At 39.2% G+C, this 22,748-nt stretch overlaps 1 protein-coding gene and 1 long non-coding RNA gene across 3 annotated transcripts in view; one reads left to right on the plus strand and one right to left on the minus strand.

The window, feature by feature from the left end:
• The window catches only part of GNAS (GNAS complex locus), a gene marked incomplete at its 5' end in the record, with an annotated part of 83,027 nt that overhangs the window by 25,325 nt on the left and 34,954 nt on the right, over window positions 1–22,748 (minus strand). The window contains one exon of the mRNA XM_015647538.3: window positions 12,905–13,002. Coding sequence (XP_015503024.2) covers window positions 12,905–13,002 — 98 coding nt within the window. The remainder of the gene's footprint in view (window positions 1–12,904; window positions 13,003–22,748) is intronic.
• LOC107213287 lies at window positions 18,225–20,536 on the plus strand. Of its 2 annotated transcripts, XR_004500030.1 has the most exons (3): window positions 18,225–18,501; window positions 20,021–20,186; window positions 20,363–20,536. It is a non-coding gene; the product is annotated as an uncharacterized LOC107213287 (long non-coding RNA). The 2 variants fall into 2 exon arrangements; XR_004500029.1 differs by having other exon boundaries at window positions 18,226–18,501; window positions 20,021–20,536.

The following is a 22,748-nucleotide window of genomic DNA, read 5'->3' on the forward strand; positions in this document are numbered from 1 at the left end:
AGGAACGCACACGCACAGGAAGTCCAAGGAACAGATTGCCAACAAGCAGATGAGAAAATTAAAAAAGATCTGAGATGCTAATAAACCATGCCAGAATTACACACTGCATCTAAATACAGGTTTTGAGGGAACATCGCTGGAGTACTTCTGCAGATAAGCATATCCTTCATTTTAATTAAGGAAGAAAATTTCCCTCCTTTGAATGAGCTCACTTGCATTAGAGAGATCTGTTTTACTAACATATCTTATGATTTTCGGTTTCTTTGCTTAAAGATAACAGAGTGGGGAAGGAAAAAAACCTTAAGGCCTATATAATTTACATTTGGGTCACTGACTTTCTTGGTTGTGGCTCCAAACATCAAGCCTTTAAAAAAACCCCACAAGCCCCACACTGCTCTTCAGCAGAACTTCCTCCTGTTACCTACATTCATTTTTGTCAGCACAAACTGCAGCTACTCAGTGGAGTTACAATCAAAAGGTATCTCAAGGCAAAAAAAAAAAATCTTTGACTAACATCACAGTCAAAAAATGCAACTTTTTAGAAGCTGTCTGGACACAACCCTGAGTAAGGTGTTTGAGGGGACCCTGGCTGAGCAGGGAGGTGGGACTAGATGGCCTCAGACCCCTTCTGTCTGATCCAACTTCTAAGAAAGTATGCAGGGAAACTGCCATGCATGTACACAGAGAGACTTAACTGCAGAAAAAAATCTGTTTCAGCTTTCTGCATGTCCACCATGAATCCATTATGATGCCTTGCGATGTGGACGTTAGGAATAAATGTGAAACAGTTCAGAACTTAAAAAAAGCACCACTGCTTAAACATGGATATTACAACCTGATCCACCCAGTAAACCATGTATGTATAAAAACAGCATGTGCTTGTACAGATTCTGGTAATTACAGAGGTTTGTTTCAAAAAAACACCGTGTTTCACACAATATAAACACGGTAATTGTCACATTATCTCACAATCTACATTGTGATTTCAATTATGTACAACAAAGGCACTGCTCATGAGAACTGAACTGAGGGAATAAATCACACCCCTCATAATAATAGTAACAAACCTGTGTTCATTAGTGTTTGTTTGTTTTTAAAAGGTATTTGTTCAACTACTACAAACATCTCTTGCAGACTGGTGAAAAAGAAAAATGCACTGGGTGCGGCATCAATCTTTCATTTGTAACACTTGTCTTGAGGGAAATCAGTTTCATATTCTTCACAGCCATGTGACTTTATCAGAAAACCACAGTGCACAATTTTGGCATAATTAGCAGGACCTTCTGAAATACAGCCCAGAAGAAAGCTCTGAGGGAAACAAACATGTTTCACATCATTAGAGAAAGTTAGAGCTGAAATGGAGGTACCGACCTCTGCACACAACAGCAGAAATTCCACCTATTTTTAGTTCACAGTTCCAATAAGAAAACAGCTGGGAGTCTAATGAAATTATCTTGGTGACAAATTTAATGGACTGAACACTAAAGTTACTATTTTTAAGTGAAGTTCCTAATTATCCTTCAAAACAAGAAGCAATTAAGCAGCAGTGGAGCTCCAGCTTCCCAAGCGTCTGCAAGGCTCGGCTCCAATCAGATTGAAACTGGGAAATGGCTCAACACCTTTCTGATCCTAAAAGTTGGTTGAGGGCCAGGCTTGGGGTTTGGTTGGGGTTTTTTTTAGTCTAATGAGAGCAGTTCTGCTTTCACCTGTCCAGTCCTGCCTCGTGCTGTTTTCCCTGCCCGAGCTCCGCGCAGCTGCACAATTCACAGCGTGCCCGGGAGAGGAGACGGGGAGGGAAGGGAAATGGAGCACGGATGGTCTGGAGAGGGCTGGTGAGAGCCCTAAATGATAACACACTGCTTGGATCACAGAGCAGCTCAGCTCCGTGGGACAGAGGTGGAGAGGGAAGTGCTCCAGCAGCAATGGAGAAGGGCCAAGGATCCCACCTAGCAAAGAGCTCTTAGCACAGGGGAATTCTGGCATTTTCAAATTTACTGAAACAGCCACATTAATCACAATAAAGCAAGTTATTATCTGACATGTTCATCTCCAAAAAGCTTCTTAAAACTGGCCATTTCAATTACTGTTTCCCTTGGTAACACACTGTAGCACTAATGAGTCTGTCGTAACCTCACATCAGACTATCCCACGCTTCATACATACCACACCTTATTTCTGAAACAAATTTTGAACAATAGGGGTAGAGAATTAGTTAGCATTGAAAATACACAGATGATGTACTAATATCTGCATTTTAAGGAGACATGGTAAGATCCTAGAGTCTGGAATGCCCACCTGGGGGAATATACCACAGTAAAACAGGAGATCTCTGACTCCATCCTCTCACCCCTTCCACCAAAACACTTCATTGTGAGATTCAAGATCGAGAATCCTGATGACAAGATCTAGATCAAGATTCTTGATGACATCACAACACTTCTTGGCATTAGAACCATGAAAGATTGATCATCCTTCATTCATATGACTTCACTTAAAACCTTACACTACCCAAAATCACCCAAGGGTTTTTGCAGATGAGAGCTTTTATAATCCTCTTGAAGAAGAGCTGTATCAAAACACCAGTTTACAAAGGGGGAAACTTTGTTTCACCCAGGTGTGTGTATCCTAAAGCAGTTCAGCTCCCTGGGACAGAGGTGAACAAGAAGTTCTCCAGAATAAACAAGGAGAAGCCATTCCAACCCAGGGAAGAAGAGTCTGAACATCTTAACTGCAAACTAAGATCTGTTCCTGCTCATGGCACACGTAGTGATGGTAGGGAGAGCTAATGAAAACACCAAAATAAAACAACAATCAGAAGGATCACTCTTGAGACTCAGTTTGATGAAAGAATATCCAGAGAACAGCCACACTTTATGAAGCTGTGTAAGAAAATTGTCTCGCCAGACACAAAGCTGCACAGTCCCATTCACACATCTCCTGATCTTGTAACATTATAAATGTGTAATTAAAGTCCCTCTTAGACACCTTAGCAGCAGAAGTGCTGGACAGTCTGGTCCTCAGAAAATTTGCAAGTATTACCAACACTGGCAATAAACAAACAAACAAGGCACTTTTACAGCTGTGGGGATTTCATATGTATATCGCTGCTTTCATTCATTTAGAAGAATTACTTAAGGTTCAGAAGGATCTTTTTTTTTTTGAAAAACAGAAATCTCTCAGCCAAGATCCCACAGCAGACCTGGCCACCTGACCCAGGCTGGCTGTGGCTCCTGCCAGCACCACGCTCCTTTAGCAGCCCAAGAGCCAAGGCTCCTTCCCTCCCCCAGCTTCCTAAAAATAGTCCTTTGCCAGCTTTTACTCGGGCTGCAGTTTACATGAGCCCTCTGGGGGAAGGGGAACCTTGCAGACTACCCAAGGCACTCACTGACAATTTACTGGGCAGCCAACACGTTTCAAGTGTAAATTATCATCCAAACACTGAAACCCCTCACTTCCATAATGAATGCATCACAATTTAGCTTTATTGGTGCATATCCTTCTCAGAGACTTAATTAGTGTACCACAATACAAATATAGTTAACGGAGATTTATATTTAACTACAACAACTTATTTTAACACGTTTCAGCTACAAAATCAATGTATAATATACTACAGAGTAATCAGTTCAAAATCACAACGCCTATCAATGACATCCTGCTACAAAATTACTCTTAATCACATGTAAAATTAGCCAGCAATTTCTTTCAGTTTGTTTAGAACTTAGTCACATACTAAAAATACCATATTTAAAGTTACTCAAGCTCAGCTTTGGTTTGAAAACATCTTCACCTAATATGAGCTTAATCTACTTTTTAATTTTCAGCCTGCCCCTCCTGAAGTCAGGATTTTATGACCATGTTCTCTGCATGCAAGCACATGGTCTCAATAAACTTTTGAGCCTGCTGGTAAATTTATACCAAATGTCCTCCAGACATCTTTGTCAGGGGTCTCTAAAAAACAGTAACTTCAGCAATACCTGTGACTGCAGGCAAGCACCCAGACAAAAGAAATTTAAATTGAAGTCCCCAGTGAAGGAAAGGCTTTGGCATATCAGCGAACAGTGGGGTTCACAGAAGAGGAAAATGAAGGGGAGAATGTGCAAGTCAGCAGCATCCAGTGCTCCCTCTCCCTGAGACTGGCAGTGATCTATCTGCAGAATTTCAGCCCAGGGAATAATTGGGAATTGAACCTGGTGCTTTCACATTGTACCAGCAAATGTACTGGCATCATTTCATCCTTGGATCAGGAATTTTCTGTTGCCTTCCATCTTTTGGAACACGGGTGCTTTCACTTCCTTTTTTAAAGCAAGTCTTTAATGAGGTTTTACAGTAGCTTTTTAGGTCTTAAGTTTGATAAAAGTATTCTCCTAAATAGTCATCTTGTTATCTTGAGATGTTCCTTTTCTGCAGCAATGCAGCTGAGCCATGAGAGCTCTCATAAAACCCTCCTGTGCTCCAAAAGCTGTTGTGCCTGCTCACAGGGAACAGCAGGAACAGCAGCTCCCAAGGTCAGGCAAAAAGCTCCAGCACCCACTCACCCACCCAAGCAAATGAACTGCAAAATCCTAAAAATATTGGTCACACCTGCTTCAGGATGGTGCCTATCAGAGCACCAAGGATGCACATGCCAGAAATGATGCTCCGGCCTTACATGGGCCATGCAAAAGTGATGCAACCAATGCCACACTCCTTGTTTCCTCGTGTTTATTTAGCTTGCCCTGTATTTTGTGCCTGCAGATCTTCCTCCTGGCAGGAGGGATTCCTAGGGAAGGCTGCTCCAGCCCCTGTGGAAGTTTTTTATTCTGTTTGTTTCTGTCTCACACTGAATTGTTTGTTTGAATCACAGCTCAAAACGAACCTTGTTTGGGGATTTCTCTGTTTGCACAAGACACAAAGCTTCACAAAGAACAAAAGCTGGGGAAGGGGAGTGAAAACTCATTCTCAGGAGCTACTATGGGTTGTAAGAGTTGCTTGGGTTGATTCTCACCATTTGACAGCCACAGTGTTTCACCAGTACAGCAGTCCAACACTGCTGTATCATTAAGTCAAATACTCACAAGTCAAGATGTCATTTGCTCTGCTTTATAATAAGCTTATGGAAATTTTATGGTAAAAATTAGCATATTTTTTATATTAATGGATAAAACTTAAAGAAATTACAGAAGTACACCCGAGGTGCATGACAAACTTACAGAGTTTACAGTCACAATTCCTCCTCTTATTTAACTTCTCACCCTAATTCATTCTGACCAATTCATTTATAACATTCAATCATTCCCAGTTCAGACTGACCACTACCTGTCTTCACAAAAACCAGAGGATTGAAGGATTACTGTGTCTACAACAATCTACTATTTTACTCATTTCAATTTTCTCAGAACATTTGAGCAATGCAATTACACAAGTTTCACCTGCAGCAAACTGTTACTTTTAGGGTGAATTTCTTGTACTTTCCTTCCCAGAAACAAAAAAGGTATTCTGTAGCTGTTTTTGCAGCACTAACCCCAGGTTAGTTTAGGTTTAGGCACAATGTGCAGAGCCGGTGTTGTTCACTAATTCTCATTCTATTACAAACTTGGACCTATCAACAGAGCAAGAGACCAATACAATATTCACAGCATCTTCTCCAAAAGCCTCAGTGGATAAAATATGTTTTTTCATACATTTCTACCATATTCACTCACACTATAACTTAATGCCACAACAAAAACTTTTGAGGATGGAAAGAAACAACGGTGGTAAGGAATGAGGAAGATTAAAATGCAGAAATTAGTGAGAGTTTAATTAACCAAAGGTTTTGGCTTATATTTCATCTCCTGCTGTATCACATTGCAACACTTTCCCTTCACCCACAAAAAAATTCCACTGAATTTGCATTTGTAGGTTTGCAGAGAACAGAACCACAAAAAACAAAGCAGCAGCCTGAACAGGTATCACAAATATGTATAAGAAGTCCAGACACTACTGAGCCAAACAGACTTGAAAGCAATTACAAAAATATGCATCTGACGTTTGTTTTAAAAAAAGTTCAAGATTACTTTCTTTTCTCTTTTGGAACTAGAAATCCCTGGCATTAGGCACATTATGTCATTTATTTGTATGTTTAAAATCACATAGTGATGCAAGCATAATATGCTTTTTCAACCAACACAATTTGCCATTTTTACCGCTAGTAACAAGGAATCCATCCTTCTCTTTACTGAATTATTTTTAACTCTGTTAATTAACATTATGGGTATAGGCCACCCATCAAGAAATTGGCTAAAGAACTTTGTCTGCAGAATTGTGGACTGTAGCCAAATACTTTTAGTACAGAATTATCTTCTGAAGATGCATCACTCTAAGGTTTATACAGCAGTACTTACTTATACATTAACATTCTTTGGTAATAACAACTTTGGTTCCAAAGCCGACTAATAAAGTAAAATATTAATGGAGATACATCCTGAGCAAACTACACCCTGGACTCTCCTCCAGATAACTAAAATGTCAATAAGTTTGTTATCTAACCCTGCCTTCATTACACTCTCCTGATGGGTCTTCTGCCACTGAAAATTAAACTTCTCAGTTAGAGCAGAACAGCAATCTACTGACCAAATAATGTGGGAATCTGCTTATGACCTCAGAAAAAATTACTATTTTAAAGACAACTTTTATTTAAATAAAATGCTAACATTCTTGCCAAACTTTGAAAAATACTCTTGATCCAGTGCAAGCCTAACCTGAACAAAAAATGTTGTGCATGTGAATTTTGACTGAAACAAAGAAATAGCTGTTGTGAGAGCAAATCCATTTGCACGTGAAAGCAAATATAAAACACCCATTTCCACTGAATCAGGCATCTGTGAACACTAGAGTTTATCCTTAACCCTTGCAGGCATTAGCAAGTGATGCACTTAAACTAAAAAGTGAAGTCTGAGTATTTGGACCCAAGAAACCTGGGAAGAAGTTCCAACCCAGCTTTTTCATGCTCCACAACCAGGTCAGCCCTGCCTCCAGCTGAAAGCAAATCCTCAATAGTTACAACCAGGCAGGGAAAGGAAGTTGTATCTGCAGCCAAAGGCCAGAAAGGAACTGGCACATTCACAGATGTGTGGAACAGAGGAGGAATAAAAGCAGCAGATGAATGAAGGGGGCTGGAAGTGGCCGAGGGAGTGAAAGTGGAGGCAGAAATCAGATTCCTGAAGCAAACAGTTAAGCCCCTTGACAATAATTCAGGATGATGCAATGGGCATCACAAACACCTCAAAAGGCCGTGGTATGACTTCTTAAATTATTCACATTTTGGATTTGTAAAGGTCTTTCTGCCATTTATGGCCCATCAACTTTTTATCTTCCTTACTGGAACACCAAATTCCTAACATTCAAATAACCTGCTCTGGGACACCTTTTGGTTTATCTTGCTTCATACTGGGATGTAATTTATTTTGAAGACAGAGGAGTTTATCTGGGGTTGAGTGTAGCTTGAAATTATGAATTTATGATTAGCTGTGACAAGAGTGGGAACATGTGCTAGATTCATAATCCATTTATTGGCTAAATTTAGGTAATCTGGTTTTCAGAGCACTTGCCAGCAGGCACATCCCTGCTATTGGTAGTCAGCAAGAGAGGACACACATGTGGAGGAGTTGGGTATAATTCAGATACTATATATTTGGACCTGTGTTGTTGGTAGTGACTTCACTCAAGTCATGCAAAGACAGGAGTTATTGTGCTCCCCATCATACACCTAATACTGCACTGGACTGCAGAAAATGTATAGCCTGGGCTGTATTTCTTTAATCAAAATTTAACCTTGCTTAAAACATGATCTTCTATTCCCTCAAGCTGAAGATGAGCAGGGAAAAGATCCTAACTCTTTATCTCTAAGCACTCTGGAATAGAATAACGTGAATTTTACAATCAAGACCAAAAATTAGGAGTTAGATGATGTGGGTCTACTCTTTGGCTTGCCAAGGAATTCACACAGCAGTAGGCACGCTCACCAGTTTTATTCCAGCAAAAGGGGACATGAATATTGTTCTTCCTCATGGGAGTGTTTAACAATGTAATTGTCACTGTCAGTAAGAAGCTCATGTATGCCAGGAACAGGGGCCAGGGAAATTCCTGCTGTTCAATGGGAGCACTCAGAGGAGCTGGAGACAAGAGAAACCACTCTGTCAAAATCACATCAAACGTTAAGAAAGTAAAAGGAAAAAATTTACAAGTAATAAATATTATGGATAATAAACTAGACTAACAGTAGTACTCCTGATAAATCAGACACTATTTAAAAAGTTGAGACTTTGAGCAAACACACTTTACTGCATGTTCCATGAAGGGAACTTTGTCATGAAGAGAAATCAACATGGAAGAAAATCATCAAGCGCACAGATTGGGGCTCTTAACTGCTCTCTGCAAGTCTGCAATTCCAGAAATAAAACACACCATAAATCTTAATAAAAATATAAAGAATTCACAACATCAGAAATTAAAAAGCCTGTGTGTCCACATGTGCTGATCCTTCAGCAGCCCTGCACAGCAGTCGGCTAATAGCTGCACTCCCTGCCTTTCTTTGATAAGTATTTTAAAAACAAACATCTTCAAAAATACTCCTCATAAACCCTTCTGGAGGAGCCTGGCACAGTTTCAAGGTATCAGAGAGGCTCTGCTGGTGCTGGAGTTCCAGAAACGTGACTCTGCACCTCCAGAGCCTCCTCCCTGCGCCTTCTCCTTCCCCGAAATGGCAGCGCAGGAGGGGAGCAGAGGCAGGAAATAGCGTGAGAATGGGCTCCTCGTGCTGCTTCCAGCCCTTCCTGACCTCGCAGGGTGTGAAATGGGCTGCAAACACTGTCTCTCACATTATTTCCTTTTCCACCCCAGCCACAACCAGGAAGCACCAGCGAGGAGATTCGCAGGGAAAACACAGTGTAAAATGAAGCACAAAACCCAATGAGTGGTCAAGGGTAACTCAAGCAAAAATTCAGGGATCTGTGGGCTCAGCCTAATATTAGCAACCCTAGAAAAAAGCACTAGAAAGCTCGTGTAGTACCCAGGTTTTGCTCTTAATTTGCTGAACAGTTAAACCCAAATGTTCAATGCAGGTTTCTTCAGGCCATCCACAGGCTTTGGGCAAGACCTTCCAGGACAGTGTGGGACCTTCACATCCTCATGCCACAAACAGCACATTCCCAGGGGACAGATCCTGCTTACTCTGGATGTTGGGTATTCCTGAGGCTTTAAAACCAGAGCTGCTCAAATGAAACCTGAGGGAGAAGTATTGGCAACAACAGCGCTTCAAAGAGATCGTGTTTGTTTGTATTTGACAGAAGGAAGATTTGACAAACAGGCTTTGGCACATCATAGTGGAAATGGCTCCTATATTTTTAATAATAATTCTAAACAAAATGTGACCCTGTGCCTTCAGGGAAGACATATGATGGATGGTAAATAATATAACAACTTTTGGGATTTTCTGTATTCTAGACCCTTCTGTGTTGTTCTGTTTATTATTAGCCAAGAGCAGGATCACATGGCAGCTTCACATGAACACTCTGTGTACATCCCTGCAAGATGCAAGGCAATGAAATTTGGTCTCCTCACAGACAAAGCTCCCTCCTCACTGCTGAAATACAGACACAAACTGGTGACAACGTCACAGACCGTGCTGTTCTAAATGCAGAATTGAAACTGATTTCTTAGTAAGGCCAGTTAAGAAAAGGGAAACAAGCCTTCTTTCCTTTCTCTGCCTCTCAAGACTGTAAAATATGCCTGGGCAGGAAGTACAGTAAAGCTCATGATGAGCAGAGGCAGCTACTCTTTCAGAATGAACAGGACTCCTCTGAAGTGACATTTTCATTTAGGCAGTGCCTTGAGGATGCAGGGCAGGATACCAGAAGGGCTCTCCAGCAGATGAGGTTACTGGCCAGACCTCCCAGCTTCACACCTCCAATGATCACAACTGCAGGGAAATGGGGAGCCAGGAAATGGGAAGCACCTGTAGCTCTTGGTGAAGTCATCTTTTCTCAGCCAACACAACCAGAGACTCGGTGGATCACTGAGTGTGTAATAATGTCACTTCTTATGGAAGACACTGAAAGTTGTAGAGATGCAGAAGGAAGCACTGTACATTTAAAGTTACTGCTCCAGAAGAGGTGAAAAATACCATTTTTGGACTCTAAACCCCTACACTGGAATTAGGGAAATAAAACATTTGAAATTACATTTGTTCCCACTTTCTTGGGAATGAACATGAAACAGAAAGTGGCTTTTCCCTCACACTCTGTCCATCCAGGAGAGCTCCTGACCCATCAGCAAATTCCCATCTTTCCTCAGCACAAACTCTGCAGAAGTTTAAGCTGGCTTCTCTCCAGCATCTTTCTTTTCCAGGTTCTCCATCCCTGAATCCTGGAAAGCTCTTCCTTCTCCTGGACTACAGCTAAGCTGTTTACATGTAGAACCAGCTTTTATCCATGGAAAGCAGAACAGCTAAAAGACAGGCAAAAGTGATTTTTAAATATTTGGCAGAATATCCTCAAAAGCTTCCTATATAAAACTGTGTCACAACACTGACAAAGCCTCCTTTTTAAAAAAATTCAGAATGTTAAAGAAGTCCATACCAAGACGAACTTTACACCAAGTGATTCAGCCTTCAAAAAATGACAGTTGAAAAGAATTAATTTTTTTTACAAACAATTCTAGAAAGTTAATTTTTGTGAACAAAAAACATTGTTTAAAATTTTAAGGCAGATCACTGAGCAAAGAATCCATTAGCATTTAAGATTTTATTCAACTTTCAAGAGCAAGAAAGGATTTTTCCAAGTCAGACTGATCTTGAAAGACAAATGCCACTTTTCCATCTTCCATTGCCAGTGTAACTTCCTTGTTTTAAATGGGGGCTTCAAAAGGGGAAAAGTGTTCAGAACCCAAAACTCTTCTCTGAAAGAATGGACAACCCCAATAGAGTTTGATCAATATTCTCTTCTAATCTATTAGCACAAACAACAGTTAGTTGCAGCTTGCAGATCCATATTAAAATATCCCTACTTTAGTAAATCTCAGATATATTTTATTTTGCCTTTGCCACATTTTTGTTAGTGTGTGCTCACCAGGTTAATTTAAAGGTATCAATCAAGTCAAATTATATAGGAAGCAATTTTTGTTAGGTCCCTTGAAAATTTAATGTGATAAAAACAAATTCAGCATTTCAAAGTTGACATTAACCTGCATGATAACATTTTGCCATTAAAAAACTCCTACTATGCATATTCTGTTATTAAAAACACCACTGCATGGTCCAAAATGCCAGAAAGGACAAGAACTATCAAAATTAACAATTAGAAAGCCCCTTCTACAAGACTGTAGTGTCATGTATGTTACTATCATATGGAATAAATACTAGAATTATTAAATACTTTTGGAAGGAGACAGCAATTTTTATTTTATTTTCTTTAGGAAAAAAAAATCTAATTTGTCAGCAATGTTCAAAGTTTATTTTTGGCTGAACAGCCCATGATGTAGAATTAAGTGTTCCACTAGATGGAGCAGGATGGTAAAGCCATCATGAGGGCCACCTCCCCTGCTGATCCATGGAAAAGTCAGTGTCCAGGGATGATAAGAATTTCAGTTTTCTTCTGTGCATTCAGGGCAGAAAAAGGGCAACACAAAACCCTCTTAGTGCTCAACCATATCTTTCTTCCCAGCACAGAAGGTATTAACAAATACTAAACAGAAACAAACCCACCTTTCCCTCACTTCTATCAGCTTTACACTAGAAACACAAAATCTGCTGGTTGCTTGTCTGAAAATGAAAATATCTGTACTTTTTTATTTTGTAGCAACTGAACTTGCAAAAAGCTCCATGTCAAATGATCAAACATTAGTCACCTAATGCAAAAGACATCGTTACACATCAAACAAATTCACTCTGGGAACAATGGCAAAACTTCAAAGAGGCTCCTACAGACCTGGAGCTGTGCAAGGCATAGTAAAATTATCTCTCTTGTCTCTTTTCAAACAGAGCTAATTGTTGATTTACCTTTAAGTCTACCTAAACAAACAAACAAAAGAACCTTACAGATTTTATTTCATCAGCTGTTTTTTTAAGAGATGCAGTATTAGACAAACTGCAGTTGCCACCATTGTGTGAAATGAGAAACCTTCATTTTCTTGACCATTAAACCTTATATCAACTTCTCCAAAAGAAGTAGAGAGAATCTAAACTAAGAAAGAACAGTTTTAACCATTAATATTTCATACTTAAGTCCTGCAATTCTTGAGTATGCACAACAAAAGGACCAGAGATGGTCACAATTAACTCGAGCACCTTGCCATAAAAAATCCTGAGCCACAGTATATTGCTGGATGTGATAAATAACTGCAAACATGCAGCAGACTCTCAAGACAATACTAATTATCCCAGCAGTATAAATACCAGGAGAGAATGACTCTTTCTCAGATATGTGCATGAAGGCACACAAGCAGAACTCCGGTGACTGATCACAGGCTGCTTCCCATGACTGTCACTCCCATCTCTTTGTTTCCAGTTAAATAAACTGCACTAGAAACCAAAGTGACAAGCAGGTTATTTCCCACCAACACTGTCTCCAACTTACTGCAGCTTGCTGCAGCATCTGAAGCTAACATCTGGAAAGGATGGGCCAAGTGGAAGAAGAGGCTAGAAATTTGGCCCTGAAGACAATAAAACTGTCCCCCATTATGGGGCCTTACTAAAGCCTTTTGAAAGTGAAAGAAGTCAATGCAGATATTGTCTAACTGAACACCAGTTTGTCCCACCTCTCTGAACAGCTGCTAACCAAGAATTCATTATGCACCACACATTCCTTTTGCAGGGGTAAGGGAAAGCAAGCATCAGGACACCAAAGCACTGTCATTGCCACGTGCAGTGGGGTGGAGCAGTACTCACTACTGTGCACAGTCAATCAGCTGGTACTCGTTGGATCTCTCGTAGCAGGCTTTCACACCTTCATCCTGCCAAAGTGTTTTTGTGTGTTCATAAAACTCCTGAAATGAGAAAACAGAGTTAAGGAAACGGGTTAGAGATGAAGAGAATCAGCGAATAGTAATGTATCATTTTGTCTTGCAATGAGCAGGAAATGGAGCATATTTAACAAAAATCTTTAACCTGCTTTAGAACCTCACTACGAGTTCAGTTGGCTTTTTAAGTTTGACTTCAATGCTCTGTAAGAGTTAACTGCTTCTCAATCACTGACAGAAGCCAACCATTGACTATAAGAAGGATTAATGCCTCATTGATGACAATTTCCTTAGCATTTTTAATAATCAATGCTTTGTGGTAACATTTGCTCTTTAACTTGTAGTGTCACTCTATTTTACGTTCATGTGGCTGTTGTGATTTCTTTTTCGTCAATGAAACACTACTTCTCTATAATTCCTGCATGAATGATAATTAAATTTTACATGACTTTGCAAATTAGTGAGGATCTTCAGGGACTATACAGACATCTGTATCTTACTTAACTCTGTACCACTTTCGTAAATTTATTCTTTTACAGTGTAAGAAGACATTGAACTACAGAAGAAAGACAGTGATACAAGGCTAGATCATGTTTTGTCTCAGCCTTAAAAACTGAAAGCCAAGATATGAGAGCAGACAGCCAAAAATGCAATGCTTTAGATTTGTTGAACCCTTAACACAAGCTAACAACACAACCAAAAGCCCTCTCATTTTGCATATGAAAGATGCACTTTGGCTCCAACAGTGTGTGTGCAACATGGGATTGAACTTCTGGCCATCAGTCTAAGAACTCTGAATACACTTAGAAAGAACAGCAGCAACCTGGTGACTTAAATACAAACAGACATCACTGTGGGCATTCCTCTAACCAACAACCATGGGTGTTCCTTGGCTGTCTCTCAGAGCTTTGAAGTGTTTTGGGTAAAAGACTTTCATTCTAAGTGGCAAATAATTTAGGTTTTTAATCCAGATGAGCGCAAGACCTTTAAAATTGTTGTTGCATATATTCTGTGTCTCCCCACCCTTTTTCTTTACAGCAGATTTATTTCAAAGAAGAAAAATGTGTTATTTTTGCTGCTTCAAGCTTCCTCCATCTCTTGGGATATCAGTTTCTCACATTCCTTTACTATCAATATAGTACAAAGAAAGGGGACACATTCCTAAGTTTCACTTTGAAAAGAGTTTTCAAAGAAATTCACATTCCTACCAGAATCTTTAACACGTGAACTGCAGTAGAACCATAAATCCTTTAAACTGCATCTTAAAGATGCATAAAGGCCTCTTACAGTAAATTCAGTGATGCTGATAGTCAGAGCACCCTCTTCTTGGCAGGTATAAGATGCATATGTGCTTGTGTGATCACACAATTATGAATACCAATGATGGAAGCAGCTCATCAGATGCCAATTTGATTGTCCTTTTATTGCTATTAAGTATTCCCTAGCTGCACATACACAAAAATGAGAGTAAACACAAAATACACATTTACATTTTGTTCTGATTTCTTTTGAAGAGATTATGATGTTCATATATGGTATTAGATGTCAGTTTGTTCCCTGCTTTTGTGAACTGTTCATGAACAAGAAGACCAGTTAAATTTATTTCGGAAGCAGGTAAGAAGATTTTACTTGATTTTTAGTATTTGCAGATTGCATGACCATTTTGCTTTTGCTATTAAAGGAAACAGAAGATGAATCAAAATTTTAATTCCAGTCCTCAGTTTTCTGCCTCCCACTTCCACTGAATTATACTCATTGGATACTTAAATTTTGAAGATTTCCAATTTCTTGGCATTTGGGGGACTGTCAGTCACCTTCAATCATATCACAGCACAGTGAGGAAAATATTTTTCTAAAGCAAAAGGGAGAAGGAAGAGAAAGTAAAGGAGAGAGGGGGAATTATCTGCAATCTCACTGTATCTGAACAAAACCCATTTTGGAAAATGTTTCTATATTTGTTTATAAAAGTAACAGCTGTTCAATACAGAACATCATATGGCTCACTCAACTTATGACTACAAAGCTGGGAAATTGAAAAATGGAATCAGCAATTGTACAAGGTTGTTTTTTTTTGCTGAAACAGCAGCTGATTCAATGGACAAATTGTCAAAGGCAAAGGTAAGTTTACAGAAAAAGCAGTGAAACATTCTTCATCATCAAAAAAATGTAGATATAAAGTGAAAAAAGTCAGTGCTTTAATAAGAGAAGTCACAGCACAGTAAAATTCTGTCACAAAAATTCTTCCTCATTACTGTTTCTGACTACAACTATGACACCTTGGTGGAAAGCTGATATAAAACAATTATTTCAAAGACCTTTTAAACTCCATAATGCCTTACATTTGAAGTAGTTTCTGCAATCAGATCTCAAAATGGAATGAAAAATAAAACCAGTTCCTGGCCCTAGCATAAACACATTGGTAATAAATAGAAAGCTCAGGGTTTAGTTTACCAGAACAGTTACATATTGTTTAGAAGAGTCCTCCCTGTGTTCTAAGGGCAGTTTTCACTTCTAAGAAAATACATGAATTACAATAATGGGATAAAGATCACTGTTTGTGTCTTGTTAGGCCAAATTAGCAATAAAATGTTTAGAACTGCCTTTATCCTTGTCCTGTTAATCTGAACTATAACCAGCAATACTTAAGCAATCTTCTCAGTATGGTTATTAATTGTCCATGTGGGATGGAAAAAGAATTTAATTCCACATTCTTTGCACTTCTTATTGGGGTTTCAAAATCAAGATCTACAACAAGTAAAGAGCAATAGATCATTATACTAAGATACAGTGGGGTTTCTTTGGGGTAGGTTTTTGCTGTTACTTTTGGTCTTTTTTTCTTGTTTGTATTGTGTTTTAAAAAATGAACTACATGACTTGAGATGGTCAAATATGAAGGCCTTTCATTAATACACAACCTTTTGTCTTCAGGCCACATCAAATACATATTCACACATGCTGGGACTGATGCTGAGCCACCTCACAGAGCTGAGAACCAGAAGGTTTCACCCAAGCAAGGTCAGAACCAGGCTTGCAGAGCTCATCTCCTGCTTTATTAGAAGCCTCCTTACTGTAGTGACGGATTTTGGAATTAAGACATAGTAGCTGGTTGCAAAAACCCCAGATTCTCCCTCCTCCCCAGTACACCTACACTAACCACAGCTCTGAAATAATATTTAAGAAAAAGAATAACACAAGAAATCCTCAGCATCCCATTTGAGTCATGGAATGTAGCCTGGGGCTACTCTCAGGGAAGGCAAGTAAAACCACAAGATTTGTTATGTATTTAGGTAAAACAGGGGCTTCAGAGGCCACTAGAAAAATCAAGTTAGCAAAAGGGCTGGGTTTTTGGGTTTTTTTTTTTTAGTTAAATAGGTATAATTTGTATGAGAGCTCTAAAAATAATGAGTTAGGAAACAAATTAACCAAAAGTAGCAGGAAAATTTCCTGAAAAGAAATAGCCAGAAAACTAGTCCTTACATGTCTGGTTCTTGTTTCCACAACACTGATTCATCTGCTGGCACATTCAAATATAACAGACTCTACAGCAGCATCAACACAGGTTTTTCTTGCCCTATAAAATGGAACTCCTAACAAAACAACTAAAATAAACAAATAATACTAAATAACAATTTGGTTTGAGATGACATTCCACAACAAGTAGATCTGAATGTTCGGTTCCAAATGATCCTTAATATTTGCAGTGTATGATCATACTATCCATTCTTTCCCTATGCATACTTAAAATTGGGGGGAAAAAAATTCAAATTATGTCATTTTCTGTTAAAAAAATAAAATGCTGCAGTGTCACAATACACACCCAAGATCCTGTTTAAAGTACGGCTGAAGCTGTGTAAAGCAACAAAAGTCAACAGAAGTGGTGACAGGATGGCACCACCAGGGAAGATGAGGAATGAATTCCTCCTGAGCTTTATGTCAGGATTGGAGCATTTATTACCACCAGACCAGACTTTACACGTCCCAAAACGTTCACATAACCCTAAAGAGGGAGAAATCCTTGAGGAGAACACTCAAGGAAAGGAATGTCAATGTAACACAGATCTGAAGAGAACAAACAGGGCCTGACTGAATCTGCTCAGGCTGGGCAGGGGCATAGTTTGAATTCCGGGCACAATCCCCAAGAACAGACTCCACTTCTGGGAAACCATAAAAACCCCTGAGAAAATCCTGTGTCTGGATAAACCCTCTCTGGTCTTCCTTAGATAACTGAAGGATCAAGGGCCACAACTTGCTGCTGCTGAGGAAACCTCATGTCTCACGATACCGGAACACCGCAATGGTTAAAAAGCCGCATTTATGTGAAATGTATTTCATTATTAATGTTTTATTTATGAGGCAACAGTTTCTCCACCTGCTGAAAGCTTCCCAACACAATGAGTCAATAGGCAATATTTGTAAATCACTTGTATTCACTTACAGGAATCTCTGCAGACCTCTAGAGAGAAAAAAAAACCATCAGTGGAAATGTGGAAGGGATGCTTGGAAAATGGTTCTTTGTTCCAGAAAGATCTTGCTGACACAACTGGATTAGAAAAGGGGCAATGCAGAGTCTAATCAAGTTTAAAACCGACTTATATTGGAAAATTTCAGCAAGCTGAATAAATGGCAGCATGTGAACAGCGTTTTTGCTCAAAGTTAAACTACAGAAAGTGTTAAAGAACTTGGGGGTTGAGCACTTTGGTTGTTAAAAAAAATAATCCTCAAGAGACAAACTCCAGGCCTGGGAAAAAAGAAAGGAACCAAGATCTGCTTTTGGGAAGCGCTCTAAAAGGATAAAATACTAGTAGAAAATGAAAGAATATAACTGGACATACTGTCTACAAGGCTTTGTTCCCTCCAGATATATAAATACTCAAGAGACTTAAAGAAAAAATGTTTCTGAAGCAATGTTTCATAGACATTAGGATGTTGGGAGGGAAAAACACTGTCACAGTCAATGCCACTGTGACACCAAATTCACAGGAAACTTAGCATGGACATGCAACATTACCTTTTCTTTATAAAGTATAATATAGGGTGGATCCTTCAACAGAACAGTTTATTTACTAATTCCAGCAAAAGTCAATGCCACTGAAAAAAACCTTACCTCCTAGAAGGTGTGTACAACCATTACACAATGTTGTGGTTAAAACTGGGATTCAATTCCTGGGCAAAGTTCACTGTCCCATGGAGCTGCACGTTTCATAATAAGAGTTTTAAATAGGTCACCGGCTTACAAATCGAATGATTAAAGGTCAAACCAAACCAGCTCCTAACTGTAAAACTGTCTCCTGGAGGACTTTGCTTCCCAATGTGTCCAGCTTTTAAAAGCAGCACTGACCATTGGTTTCAAACCCCTTCACAGACCTACCCTGGCGAGGGGAGCACAGCTTTCCTTTCCTGGGAGCCCGGCAGCTCTGCTGCATTCCACAAGCCAGGCACTGCAACAAGGCAAGGTCATGGGATGGCAGGGCAGCACACAGCATTCCAAGACAAACTGCAGCAGCTGATTTTCTCATTCCAGGATAGGTAAGTTCCACCAAACTGATTTATTTCTCATTGCTCACATATGAAATCAAGCGATCACTGCTGACCACCGCTCAGAGCAGGGAACTCGTGGCATCTTTTCGTTCTCCCCAGGTTTGGGTAGGGACACCAGAATGTGTTAAATTTGTAAAATCAGACAGTTTAATAAGCCACTTACTTGAATAGGGAAACATCTGCATTCCTAATGGTGTGAACAAGTGTTAATTATTGCTTGCTATTTTAGGGCAAATATGCTGATGATATCACAAAGGAAATGCATACCTACAAATAGTTGAAGATATTCTCCAGCTACTGGCATGTGTCCAGAGCTGAATACAAAACTCTTTGGGAGAGGCCCAGTGCTCTCAGCACTTCCCATAACTGAGTCAGGAACATTTTCAGCACGGATTTAGTCTCATTATCAATAGTTTTTCATGCTTGGAAAAGAAGAATGATGCTGAAATATTCTGTGTTTCTGCTTGGTAGCTTCTAGTTGTACAAATTAAACTGGATGTGGCTGCAAGAATTGGCCAATGGGAAGGGGAATTCTATTTGAGAAACTTCTGTCAAGTTTGAACTCACATTATTCCCCTTTGTTAAGAGTTTCAAAACACCACAGCATTCGAGAAATGTGCCAACGCACAAATCCATACCCATAGCTACAACGTGCTATGGTTAGAAGTCCTCACTAACATATCAAACTATTTCCCTTTAATTTCTGCTTTCACAAGAAGTTTATTTGCCACAGAAACTTTATCTGTTGATACCAGAACACAGTGCCTCACTTTAATTAGGGAGGCAAACTCACTTTGGGGGACAGCAGCAAGCCTGCTCCCTATATCATCAAGATTCCTCTACAATTTAAACCAAATAATCAGTGTTCCTCTGCCTCTTCAAAGTGTATTACACATAGAAAGAGGCAATTCATTAGTGGATCAAATCTCCTGATAGCAAGAAAGGCACAATGAAGTCTTCTACCTCATTCCAGCTCTCTCAGGGTAGTTTACACTGGTGACAGAGGCAGTTCAACCATCAGCTATTTTTGGACACTTCAGTCTAAGAAAGAAGGTTTAATAAAACTGAGAAATTTCCTTTGAGCCTTAAATCACGGTTTGGAAAATGTTTTTTATACTATATCATTTAGCTGTTTTTTGTTTAGTAAATATATAATAAGCTTTAACAGTCAAATCCAATGACATTATTACCTTACCTGGTGCCAAGAACAAACACCTGGGACCACACTAAACTCTGCTGCTTCCTTTCATGTTGGAAACAAAAAGCCTCTTTTTACCAGAAACTTCCACCAACAGAAAAGGGTGTAAGATAAAATAGTTCTCCTCATTCTAAATTCACATAAATCCCAAGGACAGCTCACAAACCCTCTTCCAGTCTTTCTGAAGAAGCAGCATCTGTACTCATAGAAGTGTTCACAGGCCCACAGTAGTCTCCATGAAAAAATGAAAAGCAAATGTATTTAAAATACATTAATTGAAAGTTCTGCTTTATTTCTGGCATTTAACAGTAAAAAGACACTCTGTTTCCTGGGAGCTTAAAAAAAAATCTTAAATTTTCCTGGAACACTGAAGGAATGTCATGTATTCTCCAAAGATCAGCTGAAAGCCCTGACCAGCAGGCTGAGCACAGCAGGGCTGTGGCTGGATCTACTGTAGTACCAGGGAGGCTCACAGGTATCATTTTATTTCATCTATACATACACCAATATTTTGTGATAGTCTCTTACTGTGATTAAAACCAGAAAATGCTTAAGAATTTCCATATTAAATTATGCCTATTTCCTGTTTAATTCAGATGACAGCTCTTGTATTTCAACATAAATTGAATTAATCTGTCCTTGTTCTTTAAGACTGCTCTGAGGAAAACAAAGAAGATGTATCAAGAGAAATTAAGTCACGTGAACTTCTGAACCTGTAAATATGGTCTGGTATGGTGGGAATTTACTGAATAAAAAAACAAGTATAGAATAAAGCATTAGCATTCACTTCAAATGCTAATCAAATAAATTAGTAATAAAGTAAAATATAGGGTGAGAGGTTTTTGTACTACAAAAGCAACTGGACTAAGAAAAGACAGGTTTATAATGCCCATTGTCTCAAGTCCTGGGCTACAGATTTTCCAATTTAAGGAAATTCTTTGTGGGATTTCAACAGAATTGAAATGTGAATGTGAACACCTCAGTGAAAGCACTGCAGAATTCAAAGGGCTGAATAAAACAAACAAACAAAACACTTCCAATAAATACTTTAGCACTAACTAAATTTGCTAGATATTGATAGAGAGTATCACATTCCTATCAGGCATTTATCCATGTAAACAAAAATCAGAGATTTCAGGAGACTCATTTGCAAATCATTACAACTTATACATGTTTCAATTATGGGAAACAGAAATGAAATCAAGTGGCTGCCTGCCTCACAGACCCTATACTAAAACAAGGCTTCAAAGGAACTCTGACTAATCTGTATTCAAGAAATTATTCTGCTATTAAAGGATAGGAAAACCAGCTTTACATAAGTTCCTGTTAAACTCTGATCAGGTAAACTCAATTGGATTATCTGGAAGCCCATTTAAGGGGAGCTGCTCTGTGTAGATAAGATAATAGAGATTTAAAAAAGAGTAAGTAAGGATTATTTCAGAGTATCTAGCACCACATCACTGATACCGACTTCCCACTCCTTTCTCTGAACATTAACATTCTTGAGGCAAAAATACTTTACATATCCACATTTTCTAGTAGTTTTGCACCTGAAGATATGTATGCATCAGTCTTTTACACATAATAAGACAGAGGAGACTAAATAAAGGTAAATAGAACTTGAGGTGTCTTGCTCAAGATCGTAAAAAATTTGGACAAGAAAAAGCTGGAGGCCCTAATTTTCTCTCTGTGCTAAGTATCCAAACTATACACAATACAGACACCCAAGAAACTGTCTCTGTCTCCCACCTTTTCCCAGCTTCCCATGAGTATCCTCACTAAGGAAAAATGTTTTGCCTACTTTCACCCCCCAAAATCTGTGACATTTGAGATATCCCCATGGGCAATGTCCCCCACTGCAGTGATTATGTTTGTCATTACTTTATAAAGCTAGTGATGCTGTCAAACCAGAACAGCTCTCTTCTTCTCCCATGATGTATTTAGACAGAAATAATAATATATCTATCATTATACCCATCAGGGTGGTTATCTACAGGGACAGATAATTTTGCTCTGTTGCCTACATAATCAAGGAACACTTCTGGCAGCAAAGAGATCCCAGCTCACATATTTTCTTACTGAGACTCTATTATCTCATTACCTTCTTGAAGATTTTGGTGTCAAAACCATTCTAAGGACTCCAAAGCCTCGCTCTGACCCTGCTGCAGGTTAAGGGATCACACTTGGCACCACCTCCTTTGTACCACACTGCCCACAGGCCAGGTTGTAAATCAGACCTCAAAACTGATCCCTGTTAAAAATAATCTCCCCAAAATAGAAGAGAGAAGGAGTAAGGGTTACCAGGGTTATTTTTAACCTGGGTTGGTTCAATGCTCTGATTTACACTGGGGACCCAGAGGAGGTTTTTTTGGCCCGGTGTGGGTGGCACATCCCGGTGTGGAGCGGAGGGAAGGGTTGGCTGTGGGCACAGGGGATGCTGAGCTGCCTTTGAGGCTGAAGCCAGAGTGTGGTAAAGCTCAAGGACACCACTCAGAAACCATAATAAAACCATTCAGCAGCAGTGGTAGTGGGAGATTCAAAATAACTACAATGGAGCAGTGTAATAAACTGAAACCAAGAGACCTGCAGACAACATCAGCATCTCTTCTAAACATCCACAACCTGGAGAGCCATAGTCATTCCTCTAATATTTTGCCTTTCAATAGCTATTACTCTGATTCTAATGCTTTCTGAATACCATTTCTCTGAATTTAGTATGGTATTTTCAAGAGACATCTTCCTCAACTGAGTCCAGATCAATTAAAAATAGGCAGTTGTAAATCCTGCTCAGCTATTTTGAATATTTCATTAAAACCAGAGAATTATAAATGGACTGTAACCCAAAGTAAATAGGTTTTATTTGGTAGCTTGGTTCAATTTGGTTGATCATGGAGTGTGAAATGTTGATAAAATGGGAACATTTCCTTCCCTCTTCTAAAAGTAAGAGCAAAAAGAAAGGGATGAGAAGAAGGCCACTATTACTGGGGATGGAGAAAATATCCTAACCACTGTCTGGTATGCAGAACAGGAATAAAAA

The sequence above is a fragment of the Parus major genome, chromosome 20 (assembly GCF_001522545.3).
Source record: "Parus major isolate Abel chromosome 20, Parus_major1.1, whole genome shotgun sequence".
In the NCBI taxonomy this organism is placed as follows: domain Eukaryota; kingdom Metazoa; phylum Chordata; class Aves; order Passeriformes; family Paridae; genus Parus; species Parus major.